The sequence below is a fragment of the Sceloporus occidentalis genome, unplaced genomic scaffold (assembly GCF_023333645.1).
Source record: "Sceloporus occidentalis isolate IW3139 unplaced genomic scaffold, rSceOcc1.0.p SCAF_3, whole genome shotgun sequence".
Taxonomy (NCBI): domain Eukaryota; kingdom Metazoa; phylum Chordata; class Lepidosauria; order Squamata; family Phrynosomatidae; genus Sceloporus; species Sceloporus occidentalis.
The window spans coordinates 9,169,661-9,190,785 of NW_028316983.1; the positions used below are offsets into that span (position 1 = coordinate 9,169,661).

Below are 21,125 nucleotides of genomic sequence, written 5' to 3' on the forward strand. Positions count from 1 at the left end.
TTAGGGACCTTGTCTCTGGAACAGCAAAAAACAAGCTTTTTCCTTCTTCCATATGACACCAGTATGTGTGACCTGCTACTAACATTTAGGTACTCTGTATAGTCAGGAAACTTGAAAACTTTATGAATGAGCAGCATTCATGTGCAAAAGTTGTTTTGCAGATGTATGCTAAAGTTAGAAGGTAGAGTACTATATATCAGAGGTATTGAACTTGATCTCCTGAAAAGAAGGAGCACTTCTTATTGTTATTATATGCCATCAAATAACTTTTGACTTACCACTCTATGAATTAGAGATGTCCATAAGCCCTGATCGTCAACTGCCTTGCTCAGGGCTTACAAGCTCAGAGCTGTGGTCTCCTTGGTTGAATCACCCTTTCTGAAATGTGGCTGTCCTCTTTTCCTGGTGTCTTTAATTTACTAAGCCTTATTATCTTTTCCAGTGATTCATGTTGTTTAATTACATGTCTGAAGTATGACTACCATAGGATGGGATCATGGCAGTGGAACATTTATAAGTCTGTAGTGTGAAATGGGTTAGGGCCTGGTTTCAGAAGCTAAGCAGAAGTAAGACCTGGCACCCATTTGCAATACATATTTATTTATTTCATTTTGTTTCATTTCATTTGCATGCTGCCTTTGTCCCAAAGTGGGTACCCAGAAAGTGTCATTTAAAAAACAGAGCATTAAAACAAACAAACAATGTAAATAATCATATAAAGCAATATATAAGTTTAAAAGAAAGATAGAACTTTCCAGTAAAAAAAGTTCCCTGCGTATATATTCAAAGCTTGCTGAAACAAAAATGTCTTTGCTTGCTGAAAGAGGGAAAGTGGGAAGGGGGCCAGCCTAACCTCCTGTGGAAGGGAGTTCCAAGAGTAGGAGCAGCCACTGAGAAGGTTCTCTCTTGTGGCCTCTCCAAGCCAGCCTCTGATGATGGCAGGACTGAGAGAAAGCTTTCTCTTGTTAACTCTGGCAGATTTGTATGGGGAGATATGATCTTTCACTTATGGAGATTATCGCATATCGTTCTCAGAACGTTCTGCATCGTAACGTGATGAGAACGTTCCTGGAACGGATATTACTGCATTGAGTAAACTGGAACGTGATCAGAACGTGATTGGAATGCATTTTACCGCACAGCGCTTTCTTTTTCTTGAAACCGTTCCCAGAACATATTCCACCGAGGTCCATTCAAGCCGAGAGAAATCCATTCTCTCATTCCTCCATCTCCTGATTGGCTGAAAGAATGACAGGCAGGGAGGCAGGGAGGCGAGCGACTGCAGTGAGGGAAGGTGTGTGTGTGTGTGTGTGTGTGAGGGGGGAAAGAAGGAGGGAGGGAAGGGAGGGAAGTTGGGACAAGGGAGAGAAGAGGAAAGGAGGGAAAGAGAGAGAAAGAGAGAGGGAAAGAGGGGACCAGGGCAGAGAACAAGAGGGAGAGGGTCTGGCTCTTTGCTATGGAATTCTGGGAGTTTGCTTGCTTTTGTGTGGTGCTCCAAACAGAGGAGCTTTTGTGGGTTCCTTCCTGCCTGCCTGCCTCCCTGCCTCCCTGCCTGTCATTCTTTCAGTCAATCAGGAGATGGAGGAATGAGAGAACGGATTTGAGAACAGATAAGAAGATTATCGCACTGGGTTCTGAGAACGTTCTCATCACGTGATGAGAACGGAACGCATTTGAGTATACCGCACGTATGTGTTCCAATCGGGTTCTCAGAACGTTTAAATGTGTTCCAAATGTGTTCCAGGAGGTTACAGATTGAATGTGTTCCCAGCGAGCTGAAACATGATGAGAACGTTCCAACAGAAGTGTGTGCGGTATTCTTATCCGTTCTCAAATCCGTTCTCTCATTCCTCCGTCTCCTGATTGGCTGAAAGAATGACAGGCAGGGAGGCAGGCAGGCGAGTGACTGCAGTGAGGGAAGGTGTGTGTGTGTGTGTGTGTGTGTGTGTGAGAGAGAGAGAGAGAGAGAGAGAGGGGGGGAAGAAGGAGGGAGGGAAGGAAGGAAAAAGGGAGGAAAGGTGGGACAAGGAAGAGAAGAGGAAAGCAGGGAAAGAGAGAGAAAGAGAGAGGGAAAGAAGAGACCAGAGCAGAGAGCAAGAGGGAGAGGGTGTGGCTGCTTCTGCGGGGGGCCTCTAGTGTCATGTCCAGTGGGGCTCCTGTGCTGTCACAATGCAGGAGGCAGGGATGCCCAGGACCTTCTCCTCCTTCCCTCCAGGAGGGAACCCACAAAAGCTCCTCTGTTTGGAGCACCACACAAAAGCAAGCAAACAACTCCCAGAATTCCATAGCAAAGAGCCAGACAAGAGTTAAAGCGGGGAGGGAAGCTCACAACCTGAAGGCACACATTACATGCACACACATAGGAGCAAAAGGGTGTCAAGGTGCCAAAAAGGGGAAATGGGATGACAGCAGAGGACTCTTCTTTTCTAACCGGTTTAAAGAGCTGCAATGGCTGCCGGGGCTCTGCCCTTGGTCCAGTCCCCTCCCTTTCCCTCAGCTTGAAGGGACCTCCGTGGAGCTCCCTTAAAACCCAGGTTGCCAAGGAGGGGACTCTGCCCTTGGCCCATCAAGTTACATAGGTTTTATCCTATTTTCTTCAAACATATGCCAGCATATGAAGCCCCAACGTTTTATAGGGACTTGCCTTCCTTCCCTCCCAAGAGAATCCTCGGACTCCCTTCGGAGGGAAGACAAGCTGGGGGGGGGGGAGCGGGGCGGCCAGAGTCCTTAGGCTTACTGAAATCCCCCACCTCCCTTCCCCTTTGGGTCTGCATCTGGGAGAGATTTTAAACTCCGTTTTGGATTGATTCCTATGGGGAAAGAGGGGAGAGAGAGAGATGGCAGGACATCCCCATAGCCAAGCAACCTCTGCCTCCCTAGATGAAGACCCATAGGGCTCACTGCTCTTTTTAAACTCCGTTTTTGGATTGATTTCTATGGGGAAAGAGGGGAGAGAGAGAGATGGCAGGACATCCCCATAGCCAAGCAACCTCTGCCTCCCCAGATGAAGACCCATAGGGCTCGCTGCTCTTTTTAAACTCCGTTTTTGGATTGATTTCTATGGGGAAAGAGGGGAGAGAGAGAGATGGCAGGACATCCCCATAGCCAAGCAACCTCTGCCTCCCCAGATGAAGACCCATAGGGCTCTCTGCTCCTTTTAAACTCCGTTTTTGGATTGATTTCTATGGGGAAAGAGGGGAGAGAGAGAGATGGCAGGGCATCCCCATAGGCAAGCAACCTCTGCCTCTCCAGATGAAGACCCATAGGGCTCTCTGCTCCTTTTAAACTCCATTTTTGGATTGATTCCTATGGGGAAGGGAGGTGAGGGATTTCAGTAAGCCGAGGGACTCAGGAGAGGCGAGCTCCATGGCCCAAGCCTCCCTTTTTCCTCTTTCCTGGGAGCAGCACCTCTCCCGAGCCGTCCAACCACTGAGTGGCGACGTCATCAGAACACAGCCCACAAAACGTAATACAGCAAACCGTTCTGAGAACAGTTTCAAGAAAAAGGAAGCGCTGTGCGGTAAAATGCGTTCCAATCACGTTCTGATCACGTTCCAGTTTACTCAATGCGGTAATATCTGTTCCAGGAACGTTCTCATCACGTTACGTGCAGAACGTTCTGAGAACGATATGTGGTAATCTCCATAAGAATACTGCACAGACCTCTGTTGGAATGTTCTCAGAACGTTACAGCTCACTGGGAACACATTTAATCCGTCCCCTCCTGGAACACATGTAGAATACATTTAGAACGTTCTGAGAACCTGATTGGAACACATACGTGCGGTATACTTAAATGTGTTCCATTCTCATCGCGTTCTCAGAACGTTCTGAGAACGCAGTGCGGTATTCTCCATAGTCTGAACCTAAGCTATACAGGAGTTTATTTCATGACTAACACTTTGAATTGTGCCCAGAAATGAACTGGTAGCCAGTGAAGCTACTCCAACAAGGGAGTAGCATGCTCCCTGTAACTGGCCCTGGTCAGCTTTCTGGCCACAGCATTTTGGACCTGTTGAAGTTTCTGAACATTTTCCAAAGGCAGCCCCAGATAGAGTGCATTACAGTAGTCCAAATGGGATGTAAGCAAGGCATGTGTCACTCTAGCCAAATCTGATGCCTGAGATAACAGGTGGAGTTGGTAGGCTAGTTTTAGCTGTGCAAATGCACTTCTGGCCATTGCTGAAACCTTGTCATCCAGGCTCAGAGTTGAGACTTGAGTCCAGGAGAATACCCAAATTGCAAGCCCAAGATTATAATGTATGCTCTGTTTTTACATCCCATGGAACTTGGGGATTTGCAGTTTAGGAAGGGGTATTTAGAGTGCTCACCCAGAGACCTCTAGTGCCTCACTACAAATCCCAGGATTCCATAGGATGGAAAATTGGTAGTTAAAGTGGAATAATAGCTCTATAATTGTGTAGTATGACTGGCCATTGATTAGTTCTTGGATGGGAGACTACTGGGAACTGTCAAGGATTTCCTAGTAGGGCCAGGAAGTCATCCACAGCCCTGCTGGAGCCACTGCCAGCTGGAGCTGGCAATATTGGGCTAGCTGGGCCAATGGTCTCATTTAGGTCTAATTTGCGCTGCAGAAATAATACAGTTTGGCATCATTTTAACTGGATGACCATCTGTTGGGGATGCTTTGATTTGGATTTCCTGCATAGCAGGGGGTTGGACTGGATGGCCCTTGCGGTCTCTTCCAACTCTATTATTCTATGATTCTATGATTCTATGATTCATGGCTCAATGCTGTGGAGTTCTGGGATTTGTAGTTTTGAGATATGCAGCCTTCTCTGTCAGAGAGCTCTGGTGCCACAAGAAACACATCCCAGGATTTAACAGCATTGATCCATGGCAATTAAAGTGGTGTCAAACTGCATTATTTCTGCAGTGCAGATTAGACCTCAGTGTTAGGAAATTTCCTTTATTCGTAATCCCTGGAGATGTAGTAAGATCAGTTCTTCTTTCCAGACAGTTTGATTTGTGTGCACCCCTGTGAAGATACAACATTTTATTTAATCCATAGACCCTCTTCCTGAAACAGAGTATGCTTTCTAATGGGAGTATAACAAATGTCCTGTGATTTTGTGAAGTTTCTTCTTGGCAACTGAGGTTCTTCTTGGCAACTGATGGGGGAAGCGAGATGTGGATAAATACATTTAAACAGATGCAGGAGTGACTGAGTCTAGTCTGTGGTGTATTAGAGGCTTGGAGAAAAAGAAAGTGTTTTGCTGCCTCTTGGACTCAAGTGAATTAAATAAAGTGGCTGATGAGCAAATGTGATTAATTGCGGTTTTCAGTAGTTTCAGATTCTTACTGTCTTCCTCACCTTCTGCTGCTGAAGCTTTTTTATCTTAGTTAATTGATGGCACTTTTAATAATTTCTGTTGTTGGTTGGCAAAAGGAGGGGGAAGGTACCTCAGGCTCGGAAAGTGACCAATTCACGATTAAAAGGACATTGGAAGGAGCTTTGGCAGGCCAAGAGAAAGAAGTAGTCCTTCTTCTTCCATCCAGTTAATGCATCCTGTAGTGTTAAGTGGTAAAGCTGTTCCTGAACATGCTTTTTACAGTCTGTACATAAGAGATCATGAATTTGAATCCTGCTGCTATTATCTCTTATACAGCACCTTTAAATGTTCTAGTTCAATGCCCAAGGTCTCCAAATTCTAAAGTTATGAGGAGCCCTAGTGACACACTGATTAAATGTAGGTACTGCAGCCACAAGGTTGTGAGTTTAATCCTAAGGGGTCCAAGGTTGACTCAACCTTCCATCTTTTCGTAGGTCGGTAAAATGAGTACCCAGTTTGTTGGGGGCAGTTGGCTTACAGATTGTAAACCACTTTTAGAGTGCTGAGTTCACTGATAAGCGGTATAGAAATGTACATGCTATTGCTTCGATGGATAAATGTTAATATCAATTTCTCATGCATTTAAGTTCTTTCCATCCCAGATAGGAAGAAATCTGTGAATTGTTGGACTGTGACTCTGGAGACTGGGGTCCAAATCCTTGCTTAGCTTGCTCAGCCTTGGGCATGTCACACTCTCTCAGCCTCAGAGAAGGGCAAAGGCAGACCTTCTCTGAACATAGCTGGTTTCCAGAGGAGACTTATCCTCTTCTCTGGCTACTGATGGCCTGACATATTTTTGGAGGATATGGTGACCAAGATAGTAAAAGGTCTAAAAACCAGAGCCTATTAGATATGGTTGACTAAATGGTGCATGTTGAGGCTGGAGAAAAAGAGACTATGAGGTAATAATAATAGCCATCTTTAAATATATGAAGGGCTGTCATGTGAAAGTTGGAACAACCTTGTTTGTTGTTGCTCCAGGGGTTAGGCTCCAAATCAGCGGCTTCAAATGACCAGAAGAAGAAATTCCAAATAAACTTTAGGGAAGAATGTACTGATAGTAAGAGCTGTTTGAAAGTGGAAGGTGATGGTGATGTAAGGGTGTCACTATGGGGTGCTAGAGGTGCAAACTGCACCAGGTGAGACTCTAAGGCCGGGGGGGGGGGGGAAATGACACTACTTTCCCCAGACATCTGCCTTTGGGCAGAAATAGACTGTGGCATTTGCCTACTTCGCTTTAAACCACTGAAGAGATGGTGTGAGCGGAGTGAGGCTTAGTGGGAGGAGAAAGGAAAGTCCTCAGGCTTTTTTTAAAAAATAAAATTTTAAATTAAAAAACAATTTCTTTTAAAAAAAGTAAAAAAAAATTGGACTAAGGGACTCCTTGGGATTCCTTGCAACTCTGTGTCTGTAATTCTGTGACTGGTTTTTTGGGTCTTTCTTCCCAAAGAAATTCATCAGACAAGATCCCTTTAGGTTTTCAACAAGAGAGCAAAGACCTTTGTATTCCACAAGAGAACGTTAAAGCTGGAAACTGTTCTAGGTACTAAGTGGAAATCTGCATTATTTATCCTTTGAACCGAACCAAATGTTTCCAGTATTCCCTAATGCAAGCAGAAAGTTTGCAGAAGGATATCCAGTCTTTGTTTAAAGTTGTTCATTTGTTGTAATGCACTATCAAGTTGGCTTTTACTTATGGTGACGCTATGAATGAGAAACTTGGTTATTATCAGGCTTGTTCAGGCCTTGCAAACTATCCATCAATACTGTACATTTCTGCTTTTCTTTCTGCCTTCACATTTACCAGGCATTGCTTATTGTTTCCACTGAGTTATGTTGTCTCATGATATGTCCAAAGTACAATAGTCTCATTAGTCATTTTGGCTTCTTGTGAGAGTTCAAGCTTGATTTGCTATAGGGTCCATTTATTTGTCTTTATAGCAATCAATTATGTCCCTAGAAGTAATGTACCCTCCAACATTTCACAGATAAAAATGGGGAGATATGTGGTCAAGCAACAGTACAATCAGGATGGCAAAAATAATTAATTAATCAGTTTCAGTCCCTTTAATTCCTGTGATTTTTATGGTTCTATGGAATGCAAGGCAAAGCTCCATTTTGCCCACTGGATGCACACCAAACAAATAGATGCAGCCAATAACTGAAGTATTCACCCATGCAAGCAATTTTAAATAAGATATTGATTATCTTAGTCTGCCTATAAATGTCCAAAAATGCTGGTAATGAGGCTTTGAAAAAATTAAGTGGGGTTGAAGTTTTACAAGCACACTATAAATGTCAATCTTACTTGCTTTCTAACTGTTTTTTCAGCCAAACATTTATTCTGCACTTTAGTATTGCATGGGTCACTAGCAGTCCAGTTGGTTTAACGTGACAGCCATCATTTTGCTTTTGGCAAAGCTGTTTTGGGGTGGCATGGTAGTAAGTCTTGAGACAACATGCCTTGGGCCATTTATGTCTCTATGTATTCTGTTGTTTCTTCTATGGAAGCATTGCAGTTGCTTTCTTCTTGACATTTCAACTTCAACTCAGCCAACCTGATGTTCTCCAGAAATGTTGGACCAACTCCCATAATTCTCTAGCCAGAATTTGATAAGGAAAGACAAGAACTCAAGATGACAGACACTGATTTAAAAGAGACATTTCCTCTTTACCCTCACATGGTAGAGAATACCTCTTTTAATAATTCTGGCTGCATACACCATTTAAAAGTAAGGAAGATATTGCTTTACATCAATATGACAACTTTGTATACCTGGAATAATAAAACTTATAAGAGTGGTAATTGCTGCCTAACATTTTAAGTGGATTGAATTAATGGTATTTCTAATTGATAGACATAAATATATGTTTGATTGCATGTTGAAAAAGCAATACTTTTGAAATCAATCAATGCTCTTTTGTTTTTGGATGGTGCATTAGTATGTATGGTGCATGTAGCCAAGAAGAAAGAAAGTTTCACTGGATGACAGATGAAACTGTTCAAGCAGTTTAGGACAGATAAAAAGCAAAAGTAAAAGGAGACAGAAATAGGGTCAGCACTCTGAACACAACTGTTCAATTACTTGTGCACAGGAACAAGGAGAACTACTATAAAAACTATTGCAGAGAAATAGAAGACAACAACAAAAAAGGTAGAACAAGAGACCTCTTCCACAAGATCCAAGAAATCAAAAGGAAATTTAAACTAAGAATAGGGATTCTCTACAACCAGGAGGGGAATACATTACATGACCAAGTACAAATGAAAAGATGATGGAAAAAATACACAGACGATATAAAAGAGATGAAAAGATGACAGACTTATTCAAGAAAGAACCATTTGAAAATGAATTCATAATTTTAGAAAGTGGAGTGGAAGCTGCACTTAAATTGTCAATTATTTTATGGGGTAGAGATTTCATATGTTTTGAGGGAGGGAGGGAATAATTTTTAGGATTGTTTGTAATGTAGGTATTTTATTTGTTTGCTTTGTAAGCCACCTCGATCCTGGTGGAGAGGTGGCATATAAATAAAATTATTATTATTAATATTATTATTATTGCACTTAGGAGAAATAAATCACCAGAAATTGATGGTGTACCAATAGACCTGTTTCAAACAACAGAGAGGAGAATACACTCAAATTTTTATTAAAATCTATCCGGAAATATAGAAGACAAAAGAGTGACCCACAAATTGAAAACACTAATTATACATTCCAGTCCCCAAGGAAGGAGACATCAGGGATGGGCATAACCATAGGACCATTGCATTAATTTCCCACACAAGCAAAGTGATGCAGAAAATTTTACAATGAAGACTTTTACCATATACAGAATGAGAAATGCCAAATGTCCAAGATGGGTTCAGAAGAAGATACTATAAACATACATTGACTAATGGAGCATTAAAAAAACCAGAAGAAAATCAGTCTGTGCTTTATAGTTTATAGTGACACAATTAATTGCATTTCTCTTTTAATTGCATGTTGTTTTACTGCTGGAATCTGCTTGGATTCCCTGAGATTAAGCAGATTATTATTATTATTATTATTATTATTATTATATCATGAAAAACTATGGATCGCTCTTAAAGAAATGGGTGCATCACAACATTTGATTATCCTAATGCATAACCTATACAGTGGGCCCTTGATATGTGCTGGGGTTTGGTTCCAGGATCCCCTGGGGATACCAAATACATGGATGCTCAAGTCTCATTAAATACAATGGCATAGTAAAACAATGTCCCTTATATAAAATGGAAAAATCAAGGTTTGATTTTTGGAATTTATATTTTTAAAAATATTTTCGAGCTATAGATGTTTGAACCCATGGATAAAGAAACAGTGGATAAGGAGAGCTGACTGTCCTCAGGTTATGTACTCAAGGGGCCACGATTAGGACAGAATATGGAGAAACAGAATGGTTTCCAATTGACAAGGTAGTCAGGCAAGGGTACATTTTATCACTTTATTTGTTTAACTTGTATGTGGAATGTATCATATGCAAAACTGGATTAGACTATGAGGCAGGAAGTGTGAAAATGAGGAAGGAACATCAAAAATTTAAGAAATGCAGAGGACACCATACTACTAGCAGAAAATATCAAAAGACTTTGAATGACTACAGACAAAAGTACAAAGGCAGGTTTACATTTGAACATTAAGAAAACAAAAATAATGACCATAGATGGTTTTTGAGATAGTGAAAGTTTCCTATACTTTGGCTCAGTTATTAATCAAAAATGGAACCTACAGTCAAGAAATCAGAAGAAGACTAGCACTTGAAAGGCAGATATCAAGGAACTAAACAAAATCTTCAAGTGTCGAGATATATCAATGAATACTGAACTGAGGTTTCTGCATGCCAATGTTTTTTCTAATTATGTATAGTTATGAAAGCTATACAGTGAAGAAAGCTAATAGAAAGAGAATTAACTCTTTTGAAATGTGCTGCTGGAGGAGAGTTTTGTGGATGCCCTGGATTGCCAAAAAGACAAATAAATGGGTTGCAGAGCAAATAAGTCCTGAACTCTTCCTGGAAGCAAAGATGACTAAGCTGTACTTTGGATATATCATGGGAAGACATGACTCACTGGAAAAGACAATAGGCATATCCTTGTGGAAGATGTCATCAGTCTGTGTCTGGTTATGGAATATAGTCAGACCCATTCCTAACTCTTCCACTTCTGGAAAAACTGGGAATCCTGGGGATTTGGGGAGCTGCAGCAGGGTTCCATCTGTAAAACTCTTATGCTTTGCTGGACAATGTAGGATCTGGGCTCCTGGATGTGGGTATAAAAGGACTGTACGAACCAAGTGAGTGGGGAAGAACTGGTTCCAGAACTGACCTTTGCATTAGTCTAATTTCCATCCCCTGTTAGGCATCACATCAGAAATCAAGGGAGTAACTACAGTGTCCCCAGTGGTTGCTTGCGGTTCTGATGCTGGTAGAAATTTTAGAAGACGCTGGTAGAAATTTTAGAAGAGCTATCCAAGGTGATAAACCTATTTTGGGAGTATGGTTTTTAGACAAGTTTCTTTAATGGTCAAATTAACTTGAGACTATGGACCTTACCACACTAGCGAAATCCTGTTCAGAAACTGGATTTAAACTAGACTTAATTTTTTTAAAAAAAACCTCACAAATTATTATTATTATTATTAACCTTTATTTATAAAGCACTGTAAATTTACACAGCGCTGTACATACAATCTTTTTAATTGGACGGTTCCCTGCCCTCAGGCTTACAATCTAAAAAGACACAACACAAAAGGAGAAGGGAAAGGTGGTGGGGAAGGGGCCTCTCTAGTAGGATAATACATATAAAATACATAGCAATACAGGAAATGATTCAATAAAATAGACAACAAAAGAACATCAGATAGCAAGTGACAATTATGCAATGCCTGGGAATGCTGCCCTGAACAGGATGGTCTTCAGCTCCGTTTTGAAGCTGGTTAAAGAAGTGATGGCTCTTGCTCGCGGGGGAAGAAGGTTCCAGGAGTGAGGGGCAGGAAGGTTGTCACATAACATTCCTGCAAATGTGAAATAACACGAAAATAAACTGAAGGTAAAACGGTGAAAAAAGGCAGCTTTTTACTTTTGGGAAATTCCGAAAATAAAAAGCTGTCGTTTTTCTCCATTTTACTTTTGGTTTATTTTTGCGTTATTTCATGTTTGCAGGAACATCATGTGATAAACTTCCCACATTTGCATTTTTTTAAAAAAAAATCCTGTTTTTGCATGGGATTTTGCTAGTGTGATAAGGTCCTATAACACAGAGTGGATCCCTTGCCTCACTGACACTGAATCCATCAGCCTCTGGCTCTAGTGCAACTTTTGAAAGAAGGCCACAGAAGTTAATAGCTTGCTCATTCAGCCAACTGCAGCCTGAAAAGCAGAAGGTTAAAAAAAAAAAAAGGGGGGGGGGAGGAGAAAGGCCTTATCTGTTTCCAAATGCAAAACGCTGTGCTGTCTGCTCTTCTGGAGAATTTCACTTTGCTGCAGACGAGCTCCAGATTATAAATCTGGTTTGTAATGCAGACAGATGATAGTATTAATCCCAGTGTAAAATTGAGTTCCCTCCCAATTTAGTGCTGCTAAATAGAACTGCCACACAAATCTTATGTAGCCTTGTTTTTTGATAGGCAATATATTGCCAATGTGAGGATACAGGCTTGTGTTTGGGCCTCATGGGAGAATTATACTCCCTGCTTTTCATGGCTGTAAATGGAACCAGCTCCTTTAATGGTCCTGCTTTCCAGGCATGCTATGAAGCATCAGATTTACTTACTGTCTATTAACATTGGCCAGAGTGCATTATGCTAATAAAATGGGCCGTTTACATGTATCAGTTGATACCTTACTTTTTTTTTTAACAGAAAAATATCCTTCACACCCATTACCTCTCTGTTCTCTGTTTTCTTTCATGGACCATTTAGATCTATCTTTTCCTCTTTCCTGTTGTGTCAGGAAGAATTAGGGTGGCTTAAGCCAGGCTTCTTGATTCAGTTCAGTATGAATTTTGTTCTCCCTCTAAAGATACATTTCTCTTCGATTATATGATTGAAGACATATGATTTCAAACTGCTCTTTTTTGAATGGGACCAGGATAGGAAATGATGTACAATCCTGATAGCAGAAGGTTTGTTGTTGGTTTGGAAATTGTAGATTTGTGGAGCTGAAAGAAATTGATTATATGAAAAAAGGATAGCCATCTCATGCATCTTTAGTCCATATGGAAAAAGGATGACTTTTGATTGACTCCTAAGATTAAAAAGATTTTAGATAAATTTCATGAAATACGAGATGTTTTGGTGCAAAATAGGAGCTTCAACTACAAAATTGTGATAAGAGTATATATATGAGAGCAACATTTCAATGTGTTTTGTGACTGACGATGGCATTTCATTCATCTCTCTCTCTTTTTCTCTCGGTGTATAAGAAGTGAAATTGATGGCCATCTTTTTTTCTTTGAAAAAAAAAGCAACAGTAACAAAAAGCAAGAAATAACTTTCCTTTTTATTGCAGAAATACTCATTTTTGAAAGGAATTAGGATTACTTTGGCCATTTTGGTCCATTGTTATTGGATTTGGGTTTTTTTTTGCACAGCTATTTTTTTTTAAAAGGAAGGTTGATAGTAACACATGAATAATATGTTACATCTGTGAGTAATGAGTAATGCATTACTCACAAGAATGTGAGGTCTAATGCATTAATTTTAATAGTAATGATTCTAAGCTCTGCAGCAACAGAGCTGCAACACTGCTCTTTGGGTCTCTTAAAGTGGTTCATGTTTTAGATTTTCCATAATGCCCCAGAATGATTTTCTGCTGTAAACTGTCACAGTCTTTCCTAGATTGCCTGCTCTTCCATTTTGCTATCTTGATTGCTTTCTGTTGTTTGGCCATTTCCTAGTTTTCATCTGTTGAATTTCATTCTATTAGTTTAAGTCTGCAAGCCAGCATGGTGTAGTGGTTTGAGTACTGGACTTAGACCCTGAAGACCAGAGTTCAAATCCTTGCTCAGTCATGAAAACCCATGAGTGTCCTTGGGCAAGTCAAATCAGATGGCTATCCAGTCTCTGTTTAAATATCTCCAAAGAAGAAGACTCTACCCTACTTGGAAGCAGTGTATTCCACTGCTGAACAGTTCTTACCATGAGGGAGTTCTTCCTAATGTTGAGGTGGAATCTATTTTCCTGTACAGTGAGCCCTCCATATCCATGGATTCTTTGTCCACAGATTCAACTGTCCACAATTAGAAAGTATTTCTTAAAAAAAAGGTAAATTCCAAAAAGCAAACCTTGATTTTGCCATTTTATATAAGGGACACCATTTTACTGTCCCATTATATTTATATTATATTATAGGGATGCGGTGGCTCAAGTAGTTAAGACACTGACTCTGTTGACTGCAAGATTGGCAGGTTGGCAGTTCGAGTCCCGGGTGCCACATGATGGGGTGAATTCCCATCACTAGTCCCAGCTTCTGCCAGCCTAGCAGTTCAAAAGCATGCTGATGCAAGTAGATAAATAGGTAATACTCGGGCCACATGATCACAGAGTAGTCAGTTGGACACGACTTGACAACCTTGTTAATGGGGAATACCTTTACTTTTAAAAAAATATTTAATGGGACTTGAATATCCACAGATTTTTGGTATCCATGAGAGGTGGATACCAAAGGACATCAAGGGTGCACTGTAGTTTGAATCCACTCCTCCATGTCCTAGTCTCTGGAGCAGCAGAAAACAAGCTTTCTCCATCCTCAATATGACATCCCTTCAAAGCCTTCATGAATGTACACTCTGCCACAAAGGCATTTGTACAGTAACCCTGTGTTATTGGTGGACTAGCCATTTGTGGATTACAGCTCCCTTGCTTGCCTCACCCCCATATTATCCAGTGGTGGCACGTGCCTGCAACCACGCTGATTTGGGCATATGTATGTTGGTTCCCATTAACTAATATGCCTGCACTCCTGCAGTTTTCCCCATTTGCAGAGACGCCCAAAACCAAACCCCCATGGATGGGAAGGGCCCACTCTACTGCCCCCCCCTTTTTTTTTTAAAAAGGAAACCCTCTCTCTTATTCTATATTATTAATGGATTTATTTATTTGGTTTGTAAACCACACCAATTGTCTCCAGAAAAGCAACAAATACGGTCCAGGGGAAGTATGGCTTAAAAAGATAGAAAACAACAATTTCAGCACAATTCAGCCATTTCATTATGTAGCCAGAAGTCTCATTGTACTAAATGGAGCTGACTCTTGGGTGAAAACAAAGAGCTGTGGTTTGGGAGAAATGGGATGGTTTTAAGTGGCAACAAACAAAGAGGAATAATCATTGGCAAAGACCAAGCACAAAGAGGGTGAGTTTTTCACTAACATGGTGCATGCCCATGGCAGTCTATTATTTGCAGAGAATGGCTCCAAGGTTTATTAAGTTAGCTGGTGATGTTTAGTGGCTGGGACATTTTTTTGTGGAGTTGGTAGCCAAACCTTTGACTCCGACTTCTTCATTTTTCTACTGTCTGACTCTTACTCTGATTCCTTCATAGGTGGCAAATGTATATTAATTAGTAATAATAAATGTACTGTAGTGAGACATTTCATCATCACATGTTTATCATCCGGCGTCTTAGATTGAAAAAACAGAAAATATATGTACAGTGCGCCTGTGTCATACGTGGGTGTGCAAATGCGGCTTCCAGCATATGCTGGAAACCGCGCTGGAAAAAAGGCTTGTGCGACCTGGAAGAAGTAATGGGGTGCGCATCCATGGAGCATGCCCTGTGGCGCAATGCGGGCACGAGCCCCATTACTTCTAATGGGCTCAAGCTTATGTATTTTTTCTCTTACATGGGGGGGGGGGTGTTCTGGAACGGATCCCCTGCGTAAAAGAAGGGCCCACTGTATTTATTTGAAATGTTTGAGCAAGAAAACTTTCTGAATTCCCTGTGAACAAGTTAGGCATTTAATATTACAAGTTTTTATTTTGAAGCTGCAATTGGTATATTTCTGCCAATTCCCACTCCACTCAAAATTGATCTGATTCTCAGAAACTACTGCCACACTGCAGGAAAAAAGCAGTTTGATGCCACTTTAACTTCCATGGCTCAGTGCTATATAATTTTGGCATTAGCACTTTATGGTGGCACCAGAGCTCTCTGACAGGGAAAGCTAAATATTTCACAAAACTACAAATTTCAGAATTGCATAGCACTGAGCCACAGAGGTTAAAGCCGTGTCAAACTGCTTTATTTCTGCAGTGTGGCAGCAGCTTATTAGGATGGTAAGGGGGCTGAAAAGGATCATTATTAGTGCTGTTTGGAGCCCATTTAGGAGAAGCGAGAGGGTGTATGTGAAAAAAAGATAAAAACACTGTCAGACTCGTTTATTTTCCTCTTCTTTTCTTTATCTTTTGTGTGACTGTTCACATCATCCTTTATGTCTCACCCTTCATCCTTTTTATTACAGCTTCACTCCTTCTTTGGCTGTTTCATGCATTTTTCAAACTTGCTAAGCTATTCTTTGCAAATATATCTAGGTCAGGCAGGATTGGGTGAACCAGATTTCTGCCTCCTCCTTTTATCAGTACATGTTGCTTCCAACGTCTCCATAGGATCTTCAAGGGGCCCTCAAGCAAACAGAAGTGTCTCCAGTGGAAAACCAGAGAATCATAGAGTTGGAAACGACCTCAAGGGCTATTGCCCAACCTTCTGCCATACAGGAACACACAATCAAAGCACCTCCGACAGATGGCCATCCAGCCTCTGTTTAACAACCTCCAAAGAAGGAGACTCCACCAGACTCCGAGGGAGCATGTTCTCTGTCAACAGCTCTTACTGTCAGGACGTTCTTGCTAATGTTTATGTGAAATCTCTTATGTTGGAGTTAGAATCCATTGTTCCACATCTTAGAGGCTGAAAAGACTGTCCCTAAGGGGTGGCTTGCAGCCGCCTCTTTTGTCACTAGATCAGGGCTGTGGCAACTACACACTGTGGCTCCAATCTGTCATTTCTGTGGTGCAAAAAGGAGCCACAAAAATGGCAACTTTTTGCGCCACAGAAATGGCACTCTAGTCCGGTGGCTTTTCACCACTTCCTCTTGTTTTCAAGAGTAGGGGAATGGCATTCTTTCTCTCTCTCTCTCTCTTTCTTTCATTCTCCTTCCTCTATGGGGAACAGTGGACAATGTGGAGCTCTGGGTTGCAAGGCTGTTTTAGTAGCCCTCAACTCTTCTGGGCCTCTTGGTCCAATCATTTAATACTCAAAAATTTAAATAAGAAAGAATTGCCTTTTCTGCAAGTCTCTAGGAAGAGAAACTTCTTTTAAGTGGGTTTCTGGACCACTTTCACACCTTGTAAGATGATAACATACCTTTTTTTCAAAGCCAGAATTAGACCTCTGGCTACTCTTTGATTTTTGTATTTTGAAGGGTTCATTCTGGAAGTCTGTGTGAGCGCTGTAGGTTTCCAGGAGTAGAAATTTGGTCTCTGAATCTCTCAACATTACTCACCCTGAATGGACAGATTTCCAAAACTAGACAAGAATATATCCTCTAAGATCAAGTAAATATGTATTTTTTCAATGCCAGCATTTCTGAACAAAGAAATGTCAAGCAATGTTGAGAGATGGAAACATTTCTCAAAAGAAGAGAATTTTGAAACATTTCCTCCCCTGGTAAAATCTGGGTCCAGGTAGGGATGGAAAGAAACATTGAAAATACTCAGAAAATAGTAGAAATGCATTTTCTAAGTGTTGAGATACTCTGGCAAGAAGAATCCTGGACTCACAAGAATCTTCGTAGTCCATCACTTATTCTGCACAAAATTCACATGTGGTTGTTTTGCACAGAAGACATCATTTTCTGCACAGAAAAAAAAATCCTTGCAGAAATGCTATTTTCTTCACAGAAAACACTGCAACTGGGGATATATTCTTTGTGAAATTTGCATGCAGTTGATTTGCATAGAAGACAACATTTTCTGTTTATGAATGTCCATGAAACAGCGAATGACCAAAAGACACGCAAAACAAAAAATTATATTTGCTTGAATCTAACCTAACCTAATGATGCCAGAGGAAGTAGCAGATACATAAACTACTTTGCACACAGAATATCTTTAAAAAGCTGAATTCAAAATGGCTACCATCCTTTTCTGTGGGTGTTCTTCTAGAGTTTTTCCCTCTCCATGAGTTTGCCCATAGATCACTGGTTCCTCCTTTCATTTCAATGGTTTGGTTCTGTGGAGGCTGAAGGAAACAGGAACATAGTGGGAAGGAAAAGAGAATTAGAAGAAACAATGGTTGGGAGAGCAGGAAAGAAAAGATGAGAATAAGGATAAATTAATTCTGTGTTAAGGTTGCAACTTTTCCCCTTGTGTCTTTAAAAAAATCATGATTAGCAGTAATATTTATTTAAAACATTTATGCTTGGTCAGCTTTATAAAAATGGAACCAAACCACACAGCTTCTTGGCCTCTAAAACAACTAAAAAAGTAACGCAACATTGTCCGTTTCTGATTGGAATAACTGTCAGCTGCAGCGTTAAAATTATTTCTTTTTCCTTTCTGTCTTTTTCTTATGCTATCCAGTTTTCTACTGGTTTTCTCCTGCTTGGTGCTCTCTGTCTTTTCAACTATTGATGATTATGAGGCGAGTTCTGAAGGTGCCCTTTATATTCTGGTAAGTGAAATGTGAAAGCAGAACTGAAATGCCACCACTGACCAATCTTTCAACAGGGGCTTTGGGGTGACTTTTGCCGAGAAGAGGGCATGCTGCATGTGCCTCTGAGGAAATAGACCAAATCTACAAAAGCTTATGCTACAACTTCTATCACTCAATCTCAAAGGCTACAAGATCACGTTATATGCACCTCAAGTACTTAATGTTCAGAAAATGGCAATAATTTTCCTTTGTGATTGGTTCAGCACCATTTCAGGTTCCATGTAGCTCATCTCCCTAGTAGCCATGCCAATCAGAGTTTGGCATTGTAACAACATTGCTAAAGGCACATGAAGCCAGATCAGAGCTGTTTGTAGGGCATCCTTATATACCCAAGTCTGCAGAAGCTCTAGCTGATCACAGTTCTTGCACAGAATTGGAAGCTTTGGATGGGGTGGGGGATTTCAGGAACAGTTAATCATCAGAGGCTATAAGTGAACTATGCACTTAAATCAGCTTTTTCCTACAGGATGAGTCTCCTTTATATGAAATGCTTGGGACCAGAAGTGTTTAGGATTTCAGATTATATTGGTTTTTGGAATACTTGTATATATGTTATGAGATATCTTGGAGCTGAGACCCAAGTCTAAATATGAAATTCATTTATGTTTTATATACACCTTATATACATAGCTTGAAGGTAATTTTATAAACAGTAGTTTTAATAATTTTGTGCATGAAACTAAGTTTATGTATACTGAACCATCACTCTCAGCCATCCATGTGAACAATTTTGGATTTTGGAGTATTTCAGATTTTGAAATTCCAGATAAGGAATATTCAACTTGTATTTTAATTCTTTTGGCTATATCCTGGAGAATTGTGGCATTTATAGTTTGTAGAGATTCTTGGAATTCTTAGTGGAGACACCAGAGCGCTCTAGCGGAGAATTCTAAGAACTTCACCAAACTACAAATGCCAGGATTACATAGAATGAACCATGATATTTAGTGCACCGATACAGATACAGCTGTATACAGCCAGCCCTCCACATTTGTGGCTTTGACTTTTGCAGCTTTGATTATTCACGAATTTGATTAATATGTTCTCTCTAGGAGTTTCTAGGTCCTCCAGGTCAACTCTATGGGCAATGTCTTCAGAAATCACACTGGGGGACCTACAGATTTCTAGAAAAAACACTTCTCTAGGCATTTGTAGGTCCTCCAATGCAATTGGATTTTAACCATAGAGTTGCACTGGAGGACCTACAAATGCCTAGATAAGTGTTCTGTCAAGTAAAAAAAATGTGGTTTTTTTATTTGCGGTTTGTCCACTTTCATGAGGGTCTTGTGCCCCTAACTCCATTGAAAATGGAGGGCCCACTGTAATGCAAATACATCCTTAATTTTTGCAATGGCAGCCAAAAACAAGGAAAGCAAAGCCAAATCCTCTCCTTCAATAATTTGCATCTCGGTGCTTATTTGATCTGACACAAAGCTCATTCCTTTTGCCGCTTTTAACAGCTTGGCTTTCCTTTCCCACTGATTATGCAGCTCCTGGTGACAAGCTGAAACATAGCTGGGAAAATTCCTGCTGATGCAGGCACTTTTGCTAGCCTCCCATAATGCTTTGTGCCCCCTGAGTTTTTCCTTCCATAAAATCCAGACGCAGTGAGGCTATGCACAAGAAACCCTGATACTGCTAACAGATTCACCCCTGTGGCCACAGAAGGGTGAAAAGAAATTAGCATCCATTACAGTAGTCAGCTTTCGAAATGTAACTGTTAGTTTAATGGCAGGGAGGTATTAACTCACCACCAAGGGTTTACACCAAGAATGAGAAAATTACATACTGTGGGGCCATATGCAAACCTCAGGGCCATTTTATGGGGTCAGTTTTCTTTGTTAAAATTTTTGTTTTTAAAAGTCTTTCTATTTGGGAAAAAAACACCTCCTCTGCACCCAAAATGGCCCATGGGTGGCCTAAAGTATGGCAAAAATGCCCTCATAGCCCCTATAGGCCATTGGTGAGACTAATAATAATAATAATAATGATAATCTGTTTATTTGTATCCTGCTTTTCCTTTGCAGATCAAAGCGGGTTACAGCAAGTACAACAATGTACAAATTTCACAACAGTATTCATATATAAAAGCGCAAACAATGCAATAAAACAAGTTAAAAACAGGATAAAACATTACAAAATTAAAAGCACAACAGTAGCTAGCATAAAGTGCAGGTGCAACAATACATCGGGGAGAGAGCAGATGTTACATTGTCTGGGGGAGCAAAGGATTCATAGGTTTTTTGATGGTGGAGTGTGGTTCTGCTAGGAGACTGATGTGCCCCCTAGCCTTCCACAGTTGCCCACTTCTGGTTTACAGTGTATTGTGTTGTATCCTGGTGGAAAGTGGCCGTCTAACTACTTACTGTAAGGTGGGGATGGTCCCTGAAGCCCCCCATCAGTTACTCAAAGCCATGCTCCCCCACACAAAAGATTTTAAAAATACTTCTAATTTTGTCATGGCTCTTCTCATAGGTTTGTGAGAGTCCCAGGGTCAACTTGAATGAATGCCTAAGAATGTGTGCACTGCAAGCTGTATAGAGATGGCAGCTAGTAGCACTGCTCTCAGCTGGACAGTGGACCTGCTCTGAGTTTTACGCTTATTTTTTCACTGCAGAAATAATGCAGTTTGACACTGCTTAAACTGCTATGGCTCAATGCTATCTCAATTCTGCGATTTGTAATTTTGTGAGCCTTCTCTGTTAGAGCGCTGGTGCCACAGCAAATTACAAGTATCAAGCTTCCATAGGATGGAACAAAAGCAGTGTCAAATTGGATTACACTCATGCCTCCACATTTGTGGCTTTGATTTTGCGGCTTTGATTATTCACGGATTTTATTAATATATTCTCTCTAGGAATATCTAGATCCTCCAGTGCAACTCTATGGTCAACTTTAACTAAAAGCTGCACTAGAGATTCCTAGAGAGAACACTCTACTAGGCATTTGTAGCTCCTCCAGTGCAATTCTAAGGTCAATGTCCAGCAGATGTTGACCACAGAATTGCACTGGAGGATGTAGAGATTCCCA

At 40.8% G+C, this 21,125-nt stretch overlaps 1 protein-coding gene across 9 annotated transcripts in view; it reads left to right on the forward strand.

Moving 5' to 3' along the window:
* KCNQ2 (potassium voltage-gated channel subfamily Q member 2) overlaps positions 1-21,125 on the forward strand; it is a 150,188-nt gene that overhangs the window by 41,311 nt on the left and 87,752 nt on the right. For all 9 annotated transcript variants that reach the window (XM_089513621.1, XM_089513614.1, XM_089513622.1 and 6 more), the window contains exon 2: positions 17,963-18,053. In XM_089513621.1, the coding sequence (XP_089369747.1) occupies positions 17,963-18,053 (91 nt within the window). The remainder of the gene's footprint in view (positions 1-17,962; positions 18,054-21,125) is intronic.